Source organism: Apis florea, unplaced genomic scaffold (assembly GCF_048593485.1).
Source record: "Apis florea isolate Af1SG1 unplaced genomic scaffold, ASM4859348v1 contig_2492_pilon, whole genome shotgun sequence".
Classification (NCBI taxonomy): Eukaryota; Metazoa; Arthropoda; class Insecta; order Hymenoptera; family Apidae; genus Apis; species Apis florea.
Window position 1 is genome coordinate 5,030,157 of NW_028256593.1, and position 25,820 is coordinate 5,055,976.

Sequence of the window (25,820 nt, forward strand, 5' to 3'; positions counted from 1 at the left end):
GAAAGAAGATCTGTAAAACAGAATGAAGATAAAGAAATGTGTAAAAGCAACCACATTTACACAGGGAGAAAAGAAAGATTATCTTGGCCCATTGGAATAATATATTGAGTATATGGTGGTCAAGCTTGATTCGATGTTGGTTTGAATAAAGGCAAGAACCGGTGGTGTGTACAGGACTTGGAAGGAGGAATCTCCCACCCTATAGCTTTTACCCGTGTACATATTTCACATGGTTTACTGGCTACACAATCAAGTGCATCTAGCATCAAGTCACTAAGTGAACTTACCTGCTCTATCTCCTAGAGACTGCAGCATGCTCAAGATATAAATTTAATCAAAATTTTGTACGTAATCGGTGAATATTTTCAATAATTTAATAAAGGCGAAATAAGTTTGAAAATTTCATGATTGTATTCAGAATTGCGTAAATGTGTGTTATGTACATATACGTTATATCTATACGTTACAGTAGTAAGCAAATTATGATGTAATAGAACGCGGCCGATTCCTATGAACTATAACTGAGTTTTACAGATTTTTCCTAAATATGCATATAAATAAATATGTACATTTATGTAAATAAAATGTACTTGTTTCTAACTATTTATCCAAAATTATTTTTATTTTTAGATATCATTTAATTTTTCATTATTTTGATTAAAATAATTCGAGTAAAGCTAAACAAGATAGTAAATACGTCATCACATATGAGGAAAACATGCATCCATTCACTATCGTCCGCTTTCCTCTTAGCATTATATAAACGTACATATATATAAATTTATGAATATTGTTTTCACATATTTTAAATAATACATATCATTGTTTTTTCTTTTTATTTTTTTTATTAAGTAAGTATTTGAAATAAGCAATCATAGATATAATCGATAATCGATAAATATTTATCTTGATTGACATAATCGATTATAGATCGTCCTTTTGTTCTGTGTTATATCGATTGAAAATTCAAATCGAATGGAATTTATTAAAACTCTTGTCACGTCAGATGTTCGATAGATAATTTTACATAGAACACTGCGATTTATTAGCTCGATCCTTGAAGATTGTTTCACGAATGAAGATGTTTTGATTTATATTATGCCACGATATGCTAACCATTTTGGTTTGGTTAAAGCCGAGGGCAACCTTCGGGTGTCCCTCCGCCACTAGCTTGAGCTGGACTGAAAGAAAAGGAAGAGGGAAAGGAACGAGTTCTTCAGTGCCTGTGCACAGTCTAGTTCAAGACTCACGATGATAGTGAACGTCCCATGAAGATTCCTCCGGCCGGGTTACCCTTCTCTGCCTAAACTAGAAACTAGTGTTACGGAGCGTCTAGTGGACCGACTACCGTTTGCATAGGTCGCGGAACCTCTACAGGTCAGTGCACGTTTACCTTTCAGATGCGGCTATTATTCGGTTATTGTCTTCGCAAAATTATCACATTGTTCTATGATTTTTAATGCAGAATATGAAAATTAATAAATTACTGGAATTAATTAAATTGCAATATTCGAAACAAATATTTTATGTTTTATATAATAAATACAAAAAAATCTTGATTTTTAAATTTCGATACATTTATTTATTCTCGACGACATTTATGTTCTAAATATCATCTTATGATACTTCGTAAATTCGTATGATACTAGTATGTAAAATTAGAAATAATTCAATTTAAGATTTTATAATATCAATATAAGTTTTTGATTTCTATAATATTTCTATAATATTTTTGTAAATAACTTTTGATTCTTATTTTTTATCAATTATGTCAATATTATTTATTGTGTTAAAATATAAATTTGTTAGTTGTTGTTATTTTTTAGTTATTTTAAATCTTTATTTTTATTTCAAATATTATTTAATTAAATCTAGTGTGCGAGAAACTTGTCATTGAATCACGAGTATATACTTTTTCCTTTTATCATATGTAACATAAATGTTATAATTGCACATAATAATATTGATCGAAAAAAATTAAAAAACTATTATTTAAAAAAAGAATATTTAAATTTTATGTATAAAAATTTAGATTGCAATTATATATAATATATATATATATATATATATATATATATATATATATATTATCTATATATAGATAATTGCTCATAAATATTTTAAATTAATTAAATGATAGAGTATTAACAGAATTTTCGTATTTTTTATATTAAATAATATTTAGCAATTTGTTATTTTTATTTTTATAATTCCTAATTTTTCAATAGAAGGAATTTTATTTTAAATCGAAATAATTTTTTTATAAATAATAAGTTAATAAATTTTTTAGGAAAAATTTATATCTAAAACTATTGTAATTATAATACATGTATAATGTGTAATATTACATAATTGAATAATAATTTTTGTAATTTTTTGGAAAAAATCAAGGAATGAACAATTAAGAAATTGAAAAATAAATAAATTTTTTTTTATAATTTTTAATTTTCTTATAATAATTGAATTTTTTAAGAGCAATGAAATAAATAAATAATAAAAAAACATTGATTTGTTGTAATGATATATTATAAAAATAATATATTTAAAACTGCTATTTAATTTCCAAGAAAAAAAAGACAAACAAATAAATTATACAATTTAATCGACATGTGATTTCAGATTTCACGGTAAGATAGCATAAAATCAATGTTTTTTCCTAAATGATCGATCCATTGCTTTTCTATTTAATAAATACTGTTTTTATGCGAAAGCGATGTTTCTATCTTTTTAATGATGTTGAAAAATATTAATATGCGCATGCATATTACAATTAATATGAGTTTTCAAGGAATTCGATATTTAATGATTCTATGATTTACCTGTTTGCTGTTTAAAAAAAAAATCTTCATAATATTGTGAGCAATACTAAAGATAGTCACCGATTAAATTGCTTTTATAAACAGTAAAATCCAAAGATCTGGCTAAAAATAATCTTCCATGAAGCATCATATAACGCGTTTGTAAAAAATCTTTATTGCAATTTCATCTGTCTCAAAAGAATCGATGGAAATTTTTGTATAGCAAAACAAAAAAATATAATAATGTTAAAGATTTATGATGATAGAAATTCTGATGACTCATCTTTCCCTCGCGTCTTCCTAAGACAAGACATCTTTGTAAGAGGAAAATATTAATGTAAATTGTTGGTTGACTTGAGTTATTGGATGATTACGATAACAAGCACAGTATGACTAATAACTTGCACGTAAAATATTCTTATTTATTCGTAAAGCTTTAATGTTTAAAACGTATGATGGTTTTTTTTTTTCTTTTACGATCCGTTGTTTTCTCTATTTCTTTGCATTGTTTCCTCCTATTTTTGGTATCGTTTTTTTTATAACTGCAATACTTTTTTTTTTACGATTTTGTACCATTCTGTGCCACTTTTGTTATTGCAATATTTTGTTTGTTATTTAGTGTCATTTTTCATAATTATAACGCTATTTTTATGATTATTGATACCATTCGACATTTTTATTATCGTTTTTACATCCTTTTCCATAACTGTAATAATTTTTTATTATTCAGATTTAGATTTTTTCTTATTTTTTTTTTTTTTTTTTAATATTTAATAAACTGTTTAATTTAATTTACATTATTCAACTTTTAATTCATCATTTTTTTCATCATACTTTTTATCACAATTTACTATTGTTTTCTTCGACTATAAACTTCATTTTATCTATTTATTATTATTTTTTACTAAGTTTTACTAATTCTTTTATTTAATATCTAATATATTTAATATCTAGTTACTTAATTATTGAATCAAAATTCATTCTCTATTTATTTATTTCTTAATTATATTATTATCTATCTACATGTTATTTATATTACAATTTAATTAATTTTTTTCTTAAAGAAAAATCTATTCCTTATTTTCATTATTCATTACGTATTTCTTCACTTTAACATAATATTTTCTCCAATATTTAAATATTAATTGTTTACACACAAAATCAAATAGCGAAGGAATATATTATTATTTCAACGATCAAAATCGAAAATATGGGAATATATACATATTTAATGTCCGTTTAACATCATTGTTAGAATACGAATACGTTCGAAAGTAAAACTCTTGCGAGTTGCTCTCGAGAGTTATTTCTTGTAAATGGACAACTGCGTTAAGAATGACTGACTGTCCGACAATAACTTTCACTCTCAATAGTGTCCACTTGTGAAAATATTCTCGAGAGTTTTACTCTTTCGTGTATTCGCATCTTCCCCTCCCCCTCCCCCTCCCCCTTTTCTTAGAGATTCCTTTTTTTCTTCTTCTTCTTCTTCTTCTTCTTCTTCTTCTTCTTCTTCTTCTTCTTCTTCTTCTTCTTCTTCTTCTTCCTTTTTGCCAACGATAAAAACCTTAGAAGCGGATGCGGCAAGTTTAAGGTCTCGGATTTTTATCGAAATGAACCCGGTGAAGAAGAGGCTATTTTTAGATATCCGTACTTAGCAATATCAGCACATTTACGGTATAAGTTGCAGGACTTGTTTCCGCGTAAAGAGTCCATAAGAGGTGCAGAGATAGGGATATTTAAGAAGTTCCTTACATTCTTGGAGGTCTGTTTCAGCGTCACTTAACGTCAGTAATTTAAAATCTTCGTATCGCCCAAGGCATAGCCGCTAACTTACAGTGGTATTTCCTCTTCTAACGTTATTTGACCTTTATGAAAAATGATCCAACAATTGTGCTGCTAGACAATACATAATTTAATAACTTTCAATAATAATTGAAAAGTTTTACTTAATTTCAGAATATTTCTCGATTTTTCCTCTTAAAATTTTTATAACGTAAAGGAAGTAATATTTTTCTATTATTTTGTTAAGAAAACGGAATATTTTTATTACAATAAAGTTGAAATTTGTATTTGAATACATGTATATTTGAAACTTTGTATTGTAAAATAAATTCCAAATATATATATCTTTCTTGATATATAGATAATTCATTTTGAAATTTTTATCTAAATTATCACGTTAAGATTGCATTAATTTGATTTTTTAACAATCAAAATAAAAATAAATATTATAAATAATAAAGTTCTTCGTTTCATTCATTTTTTCTTTTTTTTTTTTTTTTCTTTTTTTTCCTTTTTTTCTTTGGTTAATGACAAAGATTTTTAATGATAAGAAAAATAAAAAGTTTCTTAAAATGTATCTATTAGAACATGCTTGTTCGATTGACGCGCAATTTTAACACGTGCAAGTACGTTTAGCAAAGTGTCAATTGCTTCGTGGTAATTAAAGTCTCATGTTACTACTGAAAATTTATTTCTCACGCAAGAATAACCGATTATTTAAATATCTAAAATTTTATTTGATCTATTCTTTATCGTAAATTCAGGCTTAATATATCATAATGAATATTTTTTCCAAAATTTTTTCTATATTTTATGTTGATATTTTCATGAAAATAATAGCAACTTGTTACTATATTCTTCGACAATTATATATTATAATAAATATAATTGTTTGACAATAAATATATTTGATAATTTTGAAAATATCTATAAGTATTTATATGAAATAATTGTTGAAGAGAAGAGAAGAGAAGAGCAGAGAGAGAGAGAGAGAGAGAGAGAGAGAGAGAGAGAGAGAGAGAGAGAAACGTTTTAAAATATTTTACATTTAAAGATTCTTTTCTGATCTAATATCCATTTTTTCACATAATTGTTAGAAATAATCAGAGCACGTTTATCTTACAGTTTCATTGAACGTGTGTTCTAATGAAAATGACATTTATTCTTGGCAGGTAGGTGCGTAACGCTTATTTTGTATGCAACATCACGAACAACAGATCATTCCAGAGTAACACTGAAAAGACACACATTGTAATTGTCTTCATCGTTAATTATTCCGATACCAGCCATTGACCCGCGAAAGATGTTAATGGTTAACATTTGAAATTTTGAAAATAATTCATTTCGAATAATAATAATTTCATATAATAATGAAAATATATCATTTCTTTTTTTATAAAATTCGCAAATTTGAATATCAAAACTAATTGATAACGCATGCAATTTTTACAGCTGAGTTATTGACAATAAATTATTTTTTTAAAATTCTTATATATGAAAATTTATATATCAAGTTTAACTTATGTACGTATTACAGTGATAATGAATCGAAAGACATTATTCAATAATGATTAATATTAAAATATTTCACATTGGTCACGTAAAAATACATTATCCATGTTATCACATAACTCGCGTAAAAGTATTTACGTCTTTCTTTATATCTTCCGTCAGATGTTATAATAATATTTTTACGAATATTCGTAACGTTTTCAGTTCTTGCTTTAGTAGTGAAATGTCAATATTGAGAACAATTGCTATTGGGTACTTTTTTAATATTATAGTAATATCTTTTAAGTCGATCTAATATTTTGAATCGAAATGCAACAATTTTCGTTATTCGTTCGACGAGTTTTGTCAACAGCGTGAAATATGGTAACATTAATATATTAATTAATATATTAATTTAAATGTTTTCAGTCTATAAGTTTTTTATTTAAAAAAAAAAAGATTTGTTCGAATATTTTATACGCGTTTTACGTAAAATGTTTTATGTAATTAGCAGAACGTACATACGTTTCAACGTACAAGTATAATTGCACACTTAGAAATTTATAGAAAAGTTTCTGTAAACCTCTTTTTCTTTCTTATATGCGTGTACGCATGCGCGATGTGTCTTCACGTGACTATTCCATTCAACAATAATCTATAGTACACATATATAAAATTCATATCCATATATATATATATATATATATATATATATATATATATATATATACATCGTGTAATTATAACATTACGTAATTTTTCTACGATTTTTCTAATTTTATATTCTGATTGTTATTAAACAAGCGTTTTATTTCTCGAAGAAAATATAACTACACTATTTATTTTACATTTCAGCCTTGTTCCAAATACATTCATAGAACATTTATTTTATTTTTATGTTGATTTCAATTTGTTGAATATGTCAATTTCAATGTTAATTTATATTATTTTATTATGATATTGATTTTTAGATAATTGATGGGTAAAATGAATTATTTTTATATTTATAAAATATATTTATATAGCAAAATATTATGTGAAATATAAAAATATAAAAATCATATATCTCAAATATAAATTATTTAATATTAATTCATATTAAGAGTAACATTGTAATTGTAAAATTTTGACATTGAATTTCTTTATAGCATTGAATTTTCTCTCTTTATTGGTTGGTATTGTTAAATTTTGAGAAAATAATATATTGGAGGATTAATGAGCAAAAAATATTGTTACATCTAATGATTTTCAAAACATTATAAATTTACGATTCTACAAATCTTTCTGTAAAAAAATGTTTATTCGATAAAATTAAAAATAGTGAAAAAAATATATATATAAATAATATTTACGAAAAAAAAATAAAAAAAATTTTAATGAATAAAATAAATAAAAAAAAACCGTTTTCTTTCATAAAGCCAGCTTCGAAATTTAACTACAATTGAAGTTTATATGAAAATTTATGACTACAGGTAACGATGGACCTGTTATTAAAGATTAAGATAAGTACCTGAAATGGTGTTCCGTTTCGAAATTATATTTTTCGACCCTCAAAACTTGTAAATTTTAATTGCTTATAGATTTTATGATCGTATTTGTGTATTATACTTATTTTAGAAAGTCTAGTCAATTTGCTATTACAATATAAAATCATGAAACCTTTGACTTAATTTTCTATAGAATGAAATATTATGAACCGTAATTAAAATTGGCCCGTTACTATCATTGCTACAACTTCTAATTTGATTGTATATAAGATATTCAAAAATGTTTTGTGTATTTAAAAATTTAATTTTCTTATAATGGAGAAGGACGAATCGAAAGATTAGAAGAGCTTTTGAGAAACACATTTTAACATTTATTATACAAATGTATTTAATTTTAATTTTAAATTTTACAACCGAAAAGAACAATATAGAAATAAAAATTAAATAAAAATTTAATCTTTAATACTAATACTGGAATAGAGATTATTATATTAATATTTTATATCTTCTACGATACATTAATATCTATATCTGTATTCATAAATCATTGATGCAGATTATGATTTTAATTAAATAGCCGAGTTCGTGGAAATGGAACAAAACAGGATCCACAGGATCTTTTACGTAGTATTTTTTATAATGAATAAACAATATAGTCAAGGACAATTAATTTTTAAATATTTATTATATACTGTAAAATAAATTTGCAAAATTCCATTTATGTTTTCGAAAAATTACCGAGGGACATAGCTTAAATCGTAATTCAAAGGATTTTCTCTTTTTTGACCAGGAATACTACCTGGTTTACCTGTAAGTCATTAACATGAAATGACGACTAGAAACAGTTTCATAGAAATATTTCAAGAAGAAAATAAATACTATACTTATAAATACTATACAGTCAAGGATAATTAATTTTTAAATATTTATTACTTACATATTTACACTGTAACATAAATTTGCAAAATTCCATTTTCGAAAAATTATCGAGAAACTTAAGTAACTTAAGTAGCTTAAATCGTAATTCAAAGGATTTTCTTTTTTTGTTTGTTAAGGAATACTACCTAGTTTACCTGTGAGTCGTTAACATGAAATGAATAGAAACAGTTTCATACAAGAAGAAAATAAATATATATATATAGATAAATAATATTAATAATTATTTAAAGAATAAATGAGTTATTTCAGTTGAATACGAATATCATAAATTATTTATTATCTTAAAAAAAAAATAAAAATATTAATTCAAATTTATGTACAATCAAAATCCTATTTATATTCATCGATAATAATTTGGTAATAATTCAACGAAATTTTAACAAAAAAATGTAAAAATCTGTATTCTCTTTTAGTGTTAAAATTATCATCGATATAATAGAGTAGAGTAAATTTTGTTTAAACCTAATACATAAACGAAAATATACATATATGTATATGGATTTCTTTATTTTTGTAATAAAATATTATCTTCATTTTTAACAAGCTATTATTAAAAATTATTAAAAACTATTATATAATCTTATAATTATAATTATTTAATATTATGCTTGGTTTAATTGCAGATTAACTTAATCGAGTATTTTTCTCCACTTTCTTCACACGAATATGACAGTAAAGAATGCAAAAACAAAGTTGGTTCCGCCGGACGGAGGATGGGGTTGGGTTGTTCTTTCTTCAGCTCTTATTGTGAACTTCCTTATTCCAGGCACCGTAAAATCGTTCGGTGTCCTTTTCGTCGAATTTCTTCATGTTTTCAAAGCTTCTTCCACCGCTGCCTCCTGGATGCCAGCTTTATGCTATTTTTTATACAACTCTTTAGGTAAGTGATTTTTTAATTATATATTGATATGAACATTGATGTGAAATTAAAGTTGAATCTTGATAGTATTTTCATAATATATTTGCAATTATTAATATAAAATTATATTGTAATATAATATTTTATAGGTCCATTATCGAGCATTTTATCAAACAAGTATTCCTATAAAACAGTAACTATTATTGGTGGCGCTTTTGCGGCTTGCGGAATGATGCTGAGTTATTTTGCTAATTCAGTTTCTTATTTATACGTTAGGTATGATAAAATTATTTTTAAAATTTTAATATTTTTATTAATAATTGTTTATCTTAATTTATATATAAAACGTTTGAAAATCAATTAAATATAAGAATAAGAAGAGAATGAAAGAAAAATTTTTTATATAACGAAAAGATATTCACTCTCATTTTATCTTTTAATAATAAAATTTTAAAATATTTTACATGATTGAAGATTATTGACATATTTAAAACTATTAATTTAAAATATAAATAATAAAAATTATTTATTTTTATATATATAAAGTATCTCAATAAATTTTTTGATATTATACATTGAAATAATTAAAAACTCTCGAATAAAGAAATTTTATAAAATGCATTCTATAAATTAAAAAATCCATTAAAATATATTAGAAAAAATCATTTAACGATTTATTAGAAAAAACCAAATCAAAAAATCAAATATTTTTCTAAATATAAAATCTTTTTTAAATATAATTTATAATTTTATTTATGGTTTCTTTTTCATTTAATAAAAAATAACAATAATTATTCAGATTTTATCAATTGAAAGATCATATTTTTGTTTATAAGTTATAAGTTTAATTAATTCATTATTATTGTGTTCTATTCGATTAGCATAAGACAGATTTTTCATTAACATAAAAAATAAAGTAAAGCATATATTTATTAAACAAAAAATTATTTTCTTCATATCTCTTATTTCCTATATTATTATTCAGAAATTTTGTATTATTACAATAAATTATTTATAATGTTATAATTTTATAATTAATATATTATAATTTAATTATAAGTAATATATTAATATTATAATTTTATAATTTATAAATATAGTTATGGCTTGATGGTTGGAATTGGAGCTGGATTAACATTTCCACCAACGGTATACATTGTTACCTCGTATTTTGAAAAATTGCGAGGTGTTGCAAATGGCTTATGCATTTCTGGTAGTGCTATTGGAACTATCGTATTACCCCCGTTTCTGCAGTATCTTCTCGATTGTTTTGGATATAGGTAATATCATTGTTAAAAATTATCATATTCTAATTTTATTATATTACAAATACATATTTTGTCATTTCATTAATAATTATTATCATTTAATTAATAACAGAAAAATATATATTAACATACTATATAGTTAATTATATACTATAATTATTAGTCAATTTTTTATACATATTTATTAAAGACCAAAAATATAAGTTATTCATATAACAATTAAATGATATAATAATTTATATATCATATCATATATAATATAAATTTAAATATATACTATATTAACATTTATATTTACATGTAAAATATATGTATATATAAAAAAATATTTTTTATATTTATAGAGGTGCAGTATTAGTCATGGGTGCACTTACATTGAATACATTAGTTTGTGGTTTATTGTACCATCCTGTCGAACAACATATGATTGCAATACCAATAGAAGGAGGAATTGATAATCAAGGATTAACTATAGATGAACCAGTTCTTGATAAACAAAAGTCAACAGGTAATTTAATACAATATAAGAATATTTTTTAATCTAAAAGAATCCAAAAATTATAAAAAAAAAATGGTATTTAAAAATATATATATTATAATAGATAAATGTAGATATTTTTATAATATTTTAATAATATATAGATAATATCTGTATCTAATTAATTAAAACACAAATAGAAATTTAATAACTATTGTATATGACAATATCTGAGTTTAAAAAATTAATTTATCTTCGAATATTTTCTCAAAGTAACAAATGTAATTTATATCTGTTGATTATATAGAATCCACTACAATTGAAAATGAAACAACATATAGCAACACAGCATCAAAGAAAAAAGAAAACTTCCAAACAGAAAATGAGATAAATAATCCTAAAATAAATGATTTGAAAGATAAAAATGAAGATGTAACTGAAAATAAAATAAATGAAACGAAAAAAGAAAGTATTTTTGACGAAGATAAATTACAGTTAAATAAAAAACAAAAAAGTACTGGAGATCATCAGAATGCGGATTCTTCACGAGAAAGTAATATTTCTGAAATGAATGTAACATTCTGTAAATTGGAAAGTGAAAATCCAGAATTACACAATCTACCATCAAATGAGAATAAAGATAAGAAAATACATGAACGATTGAAAACAAAAGAATCAGAAGAATTATCAGAAAAATCAACATCTAGGACATCATTATCCAAAGTTGAAGTTACAGGTAAAAGACAATTCTTTGACCTAAGTGTATTAAGGGATCCAATTTATTTAGTAATTCTCATTTCAAATTCTACCTCAGCTATCAGCAATACCAATTTCATGATCTTACTGCCTTCTTATGCCATTTCACAAGGATTTGATAAAAATTCTTCTGCGTTACTTTTATCAATTGTTTCTGCTCTTGATTTAGTTGGACGAATCAGTGGTGCTTCATTATCAGATATTGATTTTATGCCAAAGTATTATTATTTTATTGGTGGTCTTGGTACCAGTGGAATAGCTTTAGCATTATTACCTATGGCAACAAGTTATGCAATGCTTTCTTTTTTTTGTGCATTATTTGGATTATCATCAGGCATGTACATTGGAATCACAACAGTAATTTTAGCAGATATGATTGGTACAGAAAAACTTAGTTCATCATATGGAATATCTTTATTTGTTAATGGAGTTCTTCAACTAATTGGTCCACCTATTTGTGGTATTGTATTTGAAACAGTAGGATCATATAAACCTATTTTTTTAGCTTTCGGTATCATACTTATTCTAGGCACTGCATTATGGGCAGTTGTACCACTTATAAAAAGAAATAACAAAAAAACTTTGCAAGATGTATAACATTTCATAATTATTAGTTTATTTATATAATAACAGAATATTGCACAATTTTAAAAAATTAGAAAGTATTATTTCTTTTAACTGCCATTTAAATGTTAATTTTTTTTACAAAAATCTTTCATTTTAAATAATTTATAATTATAAGTTAATCTTTTTACTTATAGATGTAATAATATATCATTATTATTATTATAGTATTATTATTATTATTTTAAACACTGATATAATTTTTATATGTACATACATGTATAATTAGCAATTTATAATTTTTAATCTTATTTAAGAAGCGAAATTAAAAATGAAAATAATGAAGATACAAAATATATTCACAAAATTCTATTTAATATTAGTAATTAGTTATTAGTATTACTAGTAATAATAATATATGCTACATAATAATAAATTATGTACATATGAATTATGAAATTAATAATCAAATTATAAAAATATTAAGATAAATAATAAATAAAAAAAAAGAATGATATAATATGTAAATGTATAATTTAAAATTTTTAATTTTAGTTGGATATAGAATAATTCTCCCGCTAATAGATTCAGAAACAGTATTTAAATAATCTATTTATAAAGATATATAAATAATACATAAAAATCGCTATTTTGTCATTATTTGATCAATAACGACAATTGTTATAACGAAAATAATGAGATATATTTTGTAATGTTTACGAATATTAGAAATTGTATACAAACATAGGATTATCGTCACAATAGCATTTTTAATCACGCTTGAATCGCTATTTATCAAACTATAAATTTATGAATATTTTAATATAATATATAATGATGCACAAATTTAATCTTTATTATTAATGTTTATTATTTTTTCACACTTATTATTCTATTTTTAAAATTTAATTATTATGACTTAAAAAATAGTGGATAATAATATTGAATAATATTGAATAAAAGCACATTTGATACTGATAATTAAAAAAATGTTGACTTTTAAAAAATTAAAAAACTATCAAATTAATATATTATTCTTATTTCAATTTTAGAAAAAGAATAAAAATAAATTTATCCTTTCTTTTAAGATTTGTAATTGTACCAAAGTATTTTTTTAGTACTACTACTATCAATCTTTAATAATTTGGTACTTAAATTTGACAGTATAAGTTAATTTCATCACATTATAATATAATATTATATATTCATATGTTTTAAAAAATATCATATACTAAATAATCATATACTAAATAAACATTAAATAAAATCGTTATTGTGCAATATTTTTATTATGTTTTTTAATTATGTATACATAGATATATATATATATAACTTCATTAATATATATATTAATTACAAACAAATATTCTATGGATTTTTAAAGTTCATAATTTTTAAAAATTTTTAGAAAAAAAACATATAATTATATATATTTTAATTATTTAAAAACGAAAAATGTAATTTACTATCATTCACAAAATTATTATTCATTGTACTTTATCTGACTAAATCTAAATAATAAGTTTATTATGATCATATACATGATCATTTATTCACATCATATAAAATAAAAAATATTTTATATATATATATATATTACAAATTAATAATATGACATTCAATCATAAATCATTTAACAAATTTATATCTAAATATATTTCTTTTTCGTTAAGTAGTTTTTATCTTTATTTTATCTTTATTAATCTTATGTTCTATTCTACCTCTTTCATATATCTTATTCTATTCTCTGCTTTAAAATAGTTTTTCCAGTTAATAATAAGTCTATAATTATTAAAATATCGTGTTAATGTCATATTTAATAATAAAACTGTAAAAAATTGAAGAATTTTTGATAGAGTGAATGCATTATAGGCATGATAGGTTCGTCTAATAGGCATTTTTGTAAACTGTGAAATATATACTCGAAATGTATGCAATTTGTTTTAGTGTTGAAAATTGAATATGTGCATTGAAAATTTTATGTATTAAATACTCAATTTTTTTTTATTGATATTGATTATAGATCCTCATCGATTTTGATGATTTTTTAATTATCAATATTTTGAACAACTTTTTGCTTTGCGTATTATCACCACTAGTTTTCAAGATATTTGTAAAAAAAAAATTGTTATTATTTCATAGAATTTTTTTTATATTCGTATATATCTATGCGCATAAACATGTAATCGTCACTTATTCTTATTAATATAAACACATGGTGATTACAGGCAAAATATATATATATATATATATATATATACACGGAATTATGGTGAATTTAATATATCTCAAATCTCAAAAAGTTACAATAAATATCACTTTTTATCTATCATTGTAATGTTGGTCATTTTATTTTATTTTTACAAGATTTTATTTTTGTTTTATGTATTTCATGGATTTGAAAAATCTATATTGATTTATAATAATATGGCATTGGATTTGAGATATTTTGATTTCATTATAATTTATAAGAAAGTATTCTTTATACATTTTTTTTATACATTTTAATGCAGCTATTCGCTGCAACATATATATAGAAATAATAAATAATAAAATATTTATAGAAATAATAAATAAGTGATAGGTTTATGTAGTCATGAAGCTATATTTAAAAAAATTTTATAAATAGTAAAGATTTTTTCAAATATTTAAAACTAAAACCAAGTAATGATAATATACAAAAAAAAAGTTGCTTAAAATTGTTTTCAAACAACCACCATATTATCCATCATAACATTTAAAAATTATAAAAATCGGTGGATCTAAAACTCCTCTATTTCGAATAATTATTTTCTATATTTATTATAATTTAATCATTTGTTATCAATGATTTGAATCTTTGCACATAGTCTGGTAAAATTATTTTTATATTTTTTTTTACAAAATATGTCAATGTGTCACGTTGGAACAACTTTTTAAACTTTTTAATTTAAATTTGTATTAAACATTATATTGGTTTTTGTAATAATATTATAAATAATACAATTTAAATACAATTTTTATAATTCAATAATTTATATTTGAGATAATTTGTTAACTGTAATATAAATACAATATATATACATATATGTATATATATATTGTAATTATAATTAGATCGAATGAAAAAAATGAATGTGAAAAACAAGAAATAAGAAATATGAGAAAATATTATCACATGTATTTTTTATTTAAAATAAAAAAAATTATGCTGTATATAATTTTTTTACATACATATATATTATATGAAATATTTTAAAAACATTACGTATTATAATATTATATATGTATTACGTATTATAATATTATATATATTACGTATTATAACATTATATATAATATTTACTTTTTTGCATACTTATTAAAAAAAAACTTTTTATATTTCTTTTTTTATTTTTTAAAAATATTTTCATAGTAATATTTTTATATATGTTATTAAATATGATAAAATATTTTATTTACAAAATCATATTTTAAGTATAACCAGAATATTTATTAATTAAAATTATGAAATATTATTAATGAAATATTTTTATACACATATATTACATATTGCTTATTTAAAATTTAAATCTTATTATGATAAATACATCTTATTTACATCTTATTATGATAAAAATTTGTTATTTATTATCACGAATGTATTATTAACTTTTATATACATAATTCATAAACGTTTAAATATTTTATTAATGTGATAAAATATTTGAAAATACAAAATCCTTTTCCAAAATTTTTAAACTTAATTTAAAACTAAGTATTATAATTAAGTATATTCTTATTTTAATTTTGTTTTTTTATTATTTAATTTAATTTATTATCTATAACTTTATTAAAATTTTATTACAAATATTTGAATAATTTTTTAAATTTATGATTACTATAATAATAATAATAAAATATAATTTGAATTTAAATATCCTAAATAATAAATAAGTTTTTATCTTCCATTTCAGTTATTATTTAATTATTGTGATTTTTAACATATATATTGATTACATTTATGTTCCTTATGTTCTGTTTGTTTTTTCTTTTCAGTATTAATATTTAGGAATATATACTGACAATTGCTCAATTTTTTTTTTATTTTTTCTTATATAATATTTTATATGTTTTCGTCTATGTAAAGTATAACATTGTAATGATCTAAAATAAATTATATTTTATCAAAAATAGTACATTCAGCAAATTTTTAATAATAAATATATTTTTAATAATAATAAAATATTAAAATTATAATTATTATATTATAATTATTTGATTATAGTTATTAGACTAAATATATACTAAATATATTAAATATAATCAAATATTTAATATAAAACACAATATGTCATAAAAATAAATATTTCTTAAATTAAATTTTTTATATTTACATATTCTATATATATCTTTTTTATGTATATATTAGAAATTTATATTCCACATGTATCTAAATATATGTAATAATGAAATGTCTAATATCTAAATATATGAAATAAATGAAATCGAACTTTAATTCATGTAATAAGTTATGGATATTAATTTTTAAATCATAAAATTTTAATTCAAGCATTAGTCTACATATATATACATATATATATATATATATATATATATATATATATATATATATTATTTTTATATGTCATAATAAATTTTATACATCTTTGTATTTTTATTTTATAAAAAAATTAAATTAATAAGATATCGAAGTCGAACTCTTTTGAATATATAAATAGAACAAGTATAGATAAAAAAAACTAGGTAGAAAAAAATAGAAATAGGTTAAAAATTAAGACATTAACGCCATCTCTAGAAGATCGCAAATAAAATACAATAGAGATAAGGAACAAAATAATAAAAAAAAAAAAAAAAGATAGACTAAAAATTAACTGTTAATATTATCTTTTGATTAAAGATAATTTTTTTAAAGGTAAGATAATGTAAAATAAGAATTGATCGTTAGTACCATTTCTTGATTATTAAAGATATCTCTTTAGAGAATCTCTAATATTTATTCTATCTCTGTTCTTTTTTTACCATTTCTTTTTCTTTTGCCTATAATTGTTATAAGTGATGATAGATACAAAGATACAAAGTATTAATTAAAAACATTTTCAGCATTTTTTCCTTTTAAAAAAAATTATAATTTTAAGAAACAAACTATAATTTAAAATTAATCTTTTATTTATTTTATTATTAAAAGCAATAGAGATATTGTGATCTTGAGAATTAAATTCTATAAATATATCTCTTAATATGCATTTAATATGTAGTAGAACATTATACATTTTAATTATAGAACAATAAATATCTTTTGAAAATTAATAAATACTAATATTATTGAATAAAAATATGTCACTATTCTTTTTGTTTTATATTATATTTACAATATATTTTGTTATTCTAATATATTTGATTTAAAATACATGTTAATATTATAAGATTACAAATAATAATGAGTAATCTCTCATATAACACGTTTTCTTTACTACAGATGTATTTGTCTATTCATGAAAAATATAATAGATATGAAAATAGGTGTATGATATTCTATTGTTTCTTTTTTAAATAAATAATATAGAATTATAAACATTATCAAAGGCATACAGAGTTATATATTCACATGATAAAGATTATATATCTAATACTTAATTTCTGAATTAACGTCGCATGGACATATTTTTTAAAATATGAAAGAATATAATAGAATGAGTATTTTTATTAAAATTTTATTATATAATAATTTCTAATATATCATCAATTAATCATTGTGTTAATTATATATCTTAATTGTTATAAATTGTTATCTAATAATAAGAGAACTTTTTTATTTGATAAAAAATAATTTTAATGAAACATCCATATCTATATATGTGTATAATAAATATAATTTAATATTTTATAATGGAATATGAATTGTCAACTTGAATATAACTTAAAATATTTCATATTTGAGAAATTTCTGATAATCTTCCTTTTAGAATTCCATATAAAATTATTATTTTATGCGATTATATTGTTTATTTTAATTTAAGCTACTTATAATGCGAAAAAATATATTAAAATGATGTAAATAATTGAATATTATTTTAGAAATTTTAGAAATTATTATCATAATCTATAAAAAATCTTTATAGAATTTTTTTATGTAATTCTAAAATTTTCTCGTATCAATAATAGAATCATCTTATAGAATAAATTATTTATGAAATCTATTTCTAAGCTTATAGAATGATTTACTATAAATTTTCATAAAATTTTTGTGGAAGCAAATAGAAATCGTACTAAAACTGAATTTAAAATATTTTACATACTTACTCTTAGCGTAATAATCATATTCCTCTTCAAATCGATTTGAACATGAAAATATAACACAAGAATTGGAAATATTTCCAAAACCATTTATGAAAAATTTATAAGTTGGTAATTATGATGTGGCTGTATCTCTGCGTCCACTGAATGATACGATAGAACGAATACCTTTTACCGAAGTCTGAAATAATTGAATAAAGGATGTAATTTTATTAGAAGATAATAATGCTATGATATTTTTTTCTTAGACTAATTCTATAAAATATTTATAAGATTTGTGATTTTACAACATATTACAATTTTGCAATTATAAATATATGAAATACAATAAAATATTTTTAAAAAATATTAATACAGTTATATTAATACTAAAGACAACAATAATTATAACGAAGATAATGATAATAATAATATGATGATGATGAAAATGATCATGAAATAATGACATTAAAAAAAAGAATATCGAAATATATATTAGATTGAATAATAAGCAATTTGTTTATATATCATAATTTTTAAAATGTTATATTCTTCATTTCAACTTTGTAAATCGTTTCTATTTATTAAATATAAACAATTATCAATTTAAAAAATAGATAAAAAATTATAATCATATAAAAAAATTATTAAAAAATATATATATATATATACATATATATATATATATAAAAATTAATAAAATTTAAATAAAAAATTAATAAATTATAATCCTAATTAATAATTTTTGTAAATTTTTTAATATTGAATTAACGAAAATAATAAAATGATATATACAATATTAGTAGAAAAATTGCATTTAAAAATCAAAACAAAAATTTTGAAAAGAGAAAAATATTTACAAATAAAAATCTATCAAATAATATTTCCACAATAAAATAATAATTTCTAAAATTAAATTAAAAGATTAAATATTGAATATGCAAATAAAATATAAGAAACATTCTATCAAATTTTAAAAATATTAAAATAAGTAAATATAAAAAATAGTAATAAAGTAAATATGTAATATTATAATAAATTATTATATTATGATAAAATATTAGATAAGAAATTAAATTTAAATAACAACGATAATGAAAATGATGACGACGACGACGATTGTAATAACGATAAGAATAAAAACAAAAACAATAAAGATGTTAATAATGCTAATAATATTAATAACAATATAATCACTAGCAATCGTAAAGATGACAATATATTCATACTTATTTCTATAAATGAAAATAATGATGTTAGGAATAATAGAATAATAGTAATAATAGCAATGACAATTATAATAATTGTAATTATATTAATAATTATGTAAATGTTACGTGCTATTTATATAGTTTAATATGTCAAAATATAATTCATAAATGATATATTGACCTTTTTCTTCGAGCCACTGAGAAAATCCTTATACATTTCCGATCGAAGATACCTTGAGTAACTATCGCTTTTCATCAGATGATAAACGTGCGCCTAAAATTTAATACCATGGAACATTTTCATAGTTTGTCCATTATTATTATTATTTCTATTGAGTTCTTTATTGAATTAAATTTATTCAGTCTAAATATTTCAATATTTTTTTTCGATTTATATATTTTTGCAAAAATTTTTTTTAATTGTGACGAAAATTTTTTGTTTGGAATTTGTACCGCTGTAATGTCGAAACACCATCGATCAGGTTTCTGTAAATGCTTCTTTGTTATCTCATAAGACTGAGAATCAACGTTAATTGGACAACTAGCATCTGGACCCAAATATTCATTCCAAATCTCGTTCACTTTATTTTTAACTTCTTTTTGAGGTAATGTTTTCAATTCTTGTACGGCTTCCCAAAATCTAATTATACCAAAGAAAACTTTATTTTTAATCTATTATATACTATGTATATTTTATTTTAGGAAAATATTCTAGTTTAAAAAATTACAGAATTCAATTTTTAGATAACAATACTTTTTTATAATTTAAATTAAAAAGTTAATTTTTAGTAGCTTTTGAAACATTGATCTGATGATATGATAAGATATATATCATAAATACAAGACACTCGAATTTTTGCAATCTGATATTTTCAAGTAATATGACTAATAATATAATTATATAATTATATATTATTGTTTTATATAAATATAATTATTATTAATTAATAATTTAGTTATTAATTATATATTAATTAAAAAAAAATAAATATGTTTGTAAAAAAAACATATAAAGCAAAATATAAAGAAACATAAATAAATATTAAATTTTTCATTTTTTATAAGTTATGTATGTTATATTATATTATTTTAAATATGATCATCTAGAATACCATAAACTAGAATATCTTTTTATATTAAAATTATATATATAATTAATATATTTATATACTACTAACTTACTTTAGATTTTCACTACTAAATTCTTTGTCCAGAAAACGTATAAATTGTTCTCTACCAATAGGATCTTGTAACAATTCTTGAAGACTAAAACCCCATCTTTTTACTCTTCTTGTTGATATTTCCTTACTATTTAAAAATATTATATTATAATAAATTTACATATTAGTTTAATAATATTAAAAAAATATAATATAAATTAAGAAATGCACATACGCTAATTTTTCTTGCTCCCACATTTCAGAATTATCTGATATCCATGGATTTGTGAATTCAGGTTGTATGAAAAAAGGATCATACTCTATATACTGCTCAAAATATGCAATCAGACTAAAATAACCAAAAAATAAAAACATATAAAAATAAAATACAGTTTAATCAAATTAATATAATCCAAAAAGATTTATACATATAAATATAGCAAAATTTTAATAATATTTAATAAAATAATTAAAAATAATATTTACTTACGCCTCTGAAACTTTTGAAACTTTTATATTTGATCTATCTAATCTAGCTTTTAACATTTCAATCTCTTTATTTAATGTTTCTAATGAAGATACTGTATATGATTCTGAATGAGAAGGAATATCAGTATTAGCCATTTCTAACTGTAAATGTTTACTTAACTTTGGAAAAGGTTTATAAGTACGACATGCTTTTTTAATATCCATTTCTGTCGTATTAACGCATCCAGGCTAAAAAAAATTGTAATATTATTATAATTCAATTCAATTCAATCAAATCAATTCTTAGATAGAAATTTTTCAATAAATTATTTTAATGAATATTCTCGCCGATTTCTAGGAGTCAAAAATAATATGGATAATTTATTATAAAGTTTCCATTATAAGACGAAATAGTCATTAATATTTATAAAAAAATTTAACTTAAGTTTCATTACCCAATTTTATATATTATATTATTAGAGCATAAAAATTTATGAATTATTACCATTGGTCTATATACATCCCAAAAAGCTCTTTCTTGACTATCTAATACCTTTCTTTCTAATTTATCTCGTTTTTTATCAACTTTGCTTTGTGCTTCTGCTTGCATAAAAATAAACTCCCATTTTCTTGAAAACATTTTTTGTAATTTAGCTAAATTTTCAGCCTCATAATCTGCTAATTCTAAACGTGTTTTGTTTTGCATTGTGCGTTTACATAAGTAAACAGCTGCAAAATAAAATTAAATATATTCTTTTATAAAAAATTAAAATTAAGATAAAAGAAATATTTCTATAACATATATCAATCACATAGTTATTGAAATCAATAACAATATTCATAAAAATTACATCTTTTAATATTTAATTAATTATAATTAAATATTTATTATAATTAATATGTAAAATATTAATTTTTTACATATTTTATATATTTACATTGGAAATTTGCTTTAATAAAATAAAATTTACATAAAAATAATTTTTTTTACTAAATTATGAACAAATTTTATCAAAGTTGTAATAAAATATTAAATATTTTAATATAAATAGAGAATTTTAAAAAATTTTAAAATATTAAATTTTAAATTATAATATTTTATTAATTTATTTATTTTCATATATCAAAGTTCAAAAATATATAGTTATCATTTTTTATTTAAAATGTTTTCTAATTATATTACAAAATATATTACAAAATAATTTTCATACCATAATCAGTATTTTCTGGTTCCCAACAATTTGATGGCCAAAAATATGGTGTTTGAAATCTATAGAAAGTATTATCATTTTTTACGGTAAGGCAGTGGTCATCAATAGGGAAGAAATATCCATGAGATGCCATAAGATGTGCCACATGAAGTGCCTCTATTATATTAATATATTTGTAATTAATTAAAATTAAATTATTTTTCAAGAAGGAAAATTAAAGAATAAAAAATTTAAAAAATTAAACCTATTGATATTATTTACATAATTAAATTATGTATCATCATTTATCTGATATAATCTTTTTTGATTTTTATTAAGTTCATCTTTTAAAAAATTAAGAAAAGTATAATTTTAGTATAATTTTGCATCTTTGTTTAAATGAAACTTTTTATTGGAGCAGAATCACAGTTTTTGAAAATTAATTTGAATTTGTTTCTTGTTTTTTATTTTTTTATAAATAAACTATATTAATTTCGTTTCTTTGAACTTAAAAAATGAATCACAATTCATTTCTTTTTTAATACAATTAAATAATAAAGTACTATTTTGAATGAATTAATAATTCTAAATAATAACTTGGTAAAAATTTATTACTTTTAAACATATAATAAAATTATAATTGAAAACAAATCTGAAAGATTATTAGTTAATTAATAATTAATATTTTATGATTAATATATTACTTTGATGATTTTTTCTCTTATATTTAGAATTAATATTTCAATACCTTGATCATCTATAGCCATGGTTTTCATCATCCATGATATTAAATCTGTACCTAAAATAATAATTAACGATATGATAAAAAATAAAGAAAAAAATCAATAAAAAGCTTTAAATAAAATTATGATATATTACCAGTAAAAACAGAAGGTGTTTTTGTCATAAAATTTTTTACTGTTTTTACTGGAACACCTGTACTTTCATCTGACATTTTTTCTACAATAGCTTCCATCTGAAATATATAATACATAAAATAAAAATAAAAAAACAATAACATATATTTATTTAATGACTTAGAAGATTATTAAATTTAGAAAATTTATTATATATAGATATAAATATAAAAACATAGAAACATAAAAATATAGAAACATTAAACATAAAAACTTACTTTTTGATACACAAGATAATTAGGTGTATCTTCGGCACACGAGGCAGTGATGTGATATGTGGGACTAATTGGAGATTTGTCAACTGCTTGGCCATTTTGATTATTACATTGATTTATTTGATTATCTCTATTTCTATATCGATCAACTGTTCCTTCAATATTACTATTTTCACTTTGTTTTCGGCGACATGCCGATTGTTCAGAATTCATAGTTACCATATCCAAACTAAATAAATATTTTACAAATTTTATTTTAATTGCATTTACATTGTTTAGTATATAAAAAAAGAAATATTAATTATATATCATATATAAATTAATTTTGCTTAAAAACTTATTTATATTTATTATTAATTTAAATTAATTATTTACATTTATTATTTTTAAATAAAATATTTTAATATGACTATTATATTATTAAAAATAATGTAAATTATTTCAATATAAAGAAAATGAACTATTATTTTAAGAAATAAATATGAAAATAAATGTTAAGTAAATAATATCAAAAAATTTATTATATTTATATAATATGTATATATATGTAAAATTATGTATAATTAACATGTATATATTAATAAATATATTAAAATTATTCAAATAATATATATGATAGTGATGAATAATAAATTTAAAAATTAAAAATATATCTTTTTATAACAGAATTACAAAAATAATGATTTTATTATTTTCATTTTTTTTTATTTTAAATTAAAATATATTATCAATTTAATATTTCAAATTAAAGCACAATTACAATAATTATATAAAATAACTATTTATTATTATGATTATTATGATTAGTAATATATATATTTTATAAGTATTATTATTTTTAAAAAAAAAATTATATATACTTGAAAGTACAGAAATTACTTACCTCAAAAAAGTTTATTTTCCATGATACAAATAAAAGAAAACCATTTTATTTACATTTATATTTATCAAGATCTAAGCCAATAACCAATAATTTGATTATTCACTGTTCCAAAATCATTCCAATTACACATTTCACTAAAATGAGGCAGAAACTGCTAGAGAAAATATATATATATGATATATCTTTAAATATATTTTTTTTATTTATTTATATTATTATTTTGATATTTTAACAAATTACTTTCACATTAATTTTCTATATACATTTATAAAATGTTTAATAAAATAACAAAAACTTAGAAACTTAGTTTAGAAAAAATTTAAGTTAATATAAAAAATAAAAAAATATAACAATAATTATGACATTAATTTATTAGTAAATTATATATATTTAATTAATTGGTTTTCATTAATCAAACAATAAAAAATTAAGTTTCCTTATATTTTTAAAAAATAATCAATATATTATTAATAATTTCATTATTAAATTTGATTTACACAAAACTTCTAATTTAATAAAAAATAAAATCATTAATAATAATATTACCGATTCTTTGGAACAAAAACCAAATGATAGATTGATCAACAATGCCAATCATTCATCTTCCTTTTAATAAATGATTTTTCTATAAAAAATAATGATCTATTTTTTTATATAAAATGATATATGTTAATAATATTTCACGATTTATTTCAATATCTTATTTTTTGAAGTTAAGCTATATTTCTAGCACAAATTTTTTTCATTGTACGATCAATATTTCAAAAACACAAAGTATGAACATTTGGTATATGCACAATTCAAAAAAACTGTATTTATCTTAAATAAACTAAATATCTAATTGATAATATAATGATATGTATTTTATTTAAATGAACCAATAATAAATTATTTTTTTCTACGTAAAATAAGATATGTTTTTACTATATAAACGCAATTCCTTTTATATATATATATATATATATATATACACTTAAAGCGCGACTGCGCGTACAATTTCTCGTTGCGAAAATGAGAGAAAAAATATATATAAATATTTATAATAGATAATAATGCAAAATAAAAAAACTAATTTTAAATATTAATTGATAATGTTAGT

The 25,820-nt window shown here is 20.4% G+C and overlaps 2 protein-coding genes and 1 long non-coding RNA gene across 8 annotated transcripts; 1 reads left to right on the forward strand and 2 right to left on the reverse strand.

Annotated features, from left to right (window-relative positions):
• Positions 1–617: 617 nt before the first annotated feature.
• On the reverse strand, positions 618–1,373 carry LOC147657953 (uncharacterized). The gene is made up of 2 exons (XR_015291628.1): positions 1,251–1,373; positions 618–1,181 (listed from the first exon to the last, which is right to left on the reverse strand). It is a non-coding gene; the product is annotated as an uncharacterized LOC147657953 (long non-coding RNA).
• LOC100869345 (monocarboxylate transporter 12) lies at positions 1,238–12,954 on the forward strand. Of its 2 annotated transcripts, XM_086906274.1 has the most exons (7): positions 1,238–1,377; positions 9,121–9,377; positions 9,506–9,632; positions 10,457–10,636; positions 10,969–11,132; positions 11,410–11,838; positions 11,917–12,954. In XM_086906274.1, exons 2-7 carry the CDS (start codon positions 9,164–9,166, stop codon positions 12,453–12,455), a joined length of 1,653 nt encoding a protein of 550 aa, XP_086762400.1. In that variant the 5' UTR covers positions 1,238–1,377; positions 9,121–9,163; the 3' UTR covers positions 12,456–12,954. The 2 variants fall into 2 exon arrangements, with proteins under 2 accessions (XP_086762400.1, XP_012341549.1); XM_012486095.3 differs by having other exon boundaries at positions 11,410–12,954.
• Positions 9,270–25,684, reverse strand: RSG7 (regulator of G-protein signaling 7). Of its 5 annotated transcripts, XR_015291627.1 has the most exons (14): positions 25,268–25,684; positions 24,722–24,875; positions 23,842–24,067; positions 23,586–23,682; positions 23,455–23,505; positions 22,728–22,883; positions 22,022–22,245; positions 21,539–21,765; positions 21,284–21,397; positions 21,071–21,196; positions 20,342–20,528; positions 20,070–20,162; positions 18,705–18,879; positions 16,358–16,547 (listed from the first exon to the last, which is right to left on the reverse strand). XR_015291627.1 is itself a non-coding variant. In XM_086906275.1 (13 exons), the coding sequence occupies exons 3-13, from the start codon at positions 24,058–24,060 to the stop codon at positions 18,814–18,816; spliced, it is 1,560 nt and encodes a 519-aa protein (XP_086762401.1). In that variant the 5' UTR covers positions 24,061–24,067; positions 24,722–24,872; positions 25,268–25,682; the 3' UTR covers positions 18,210–18,813. The 5 variants fall into 5 exon arrangements, 3 of the variants coding, with proteins under 3 accessions (XP_086762401.1, XP_086762403.1, XP_086762402.1); XR_015291626.1 differs by lacking the exons at positions 16,358–16,547; positions 25,268–25,684 and adding an exon at positions 9,270–9,354 and having other exon boundaries at positions 24,722–25,262; XM_086906275.1 differs by lacking the exon at positions 16,358–16,547 and having other exon boundaries at positions 18,210–18,879; positions 24,722–24,872; positions 25,268–25,682.
• Positions 25,685–25,820: the final 136 nt, after the last annotated feature.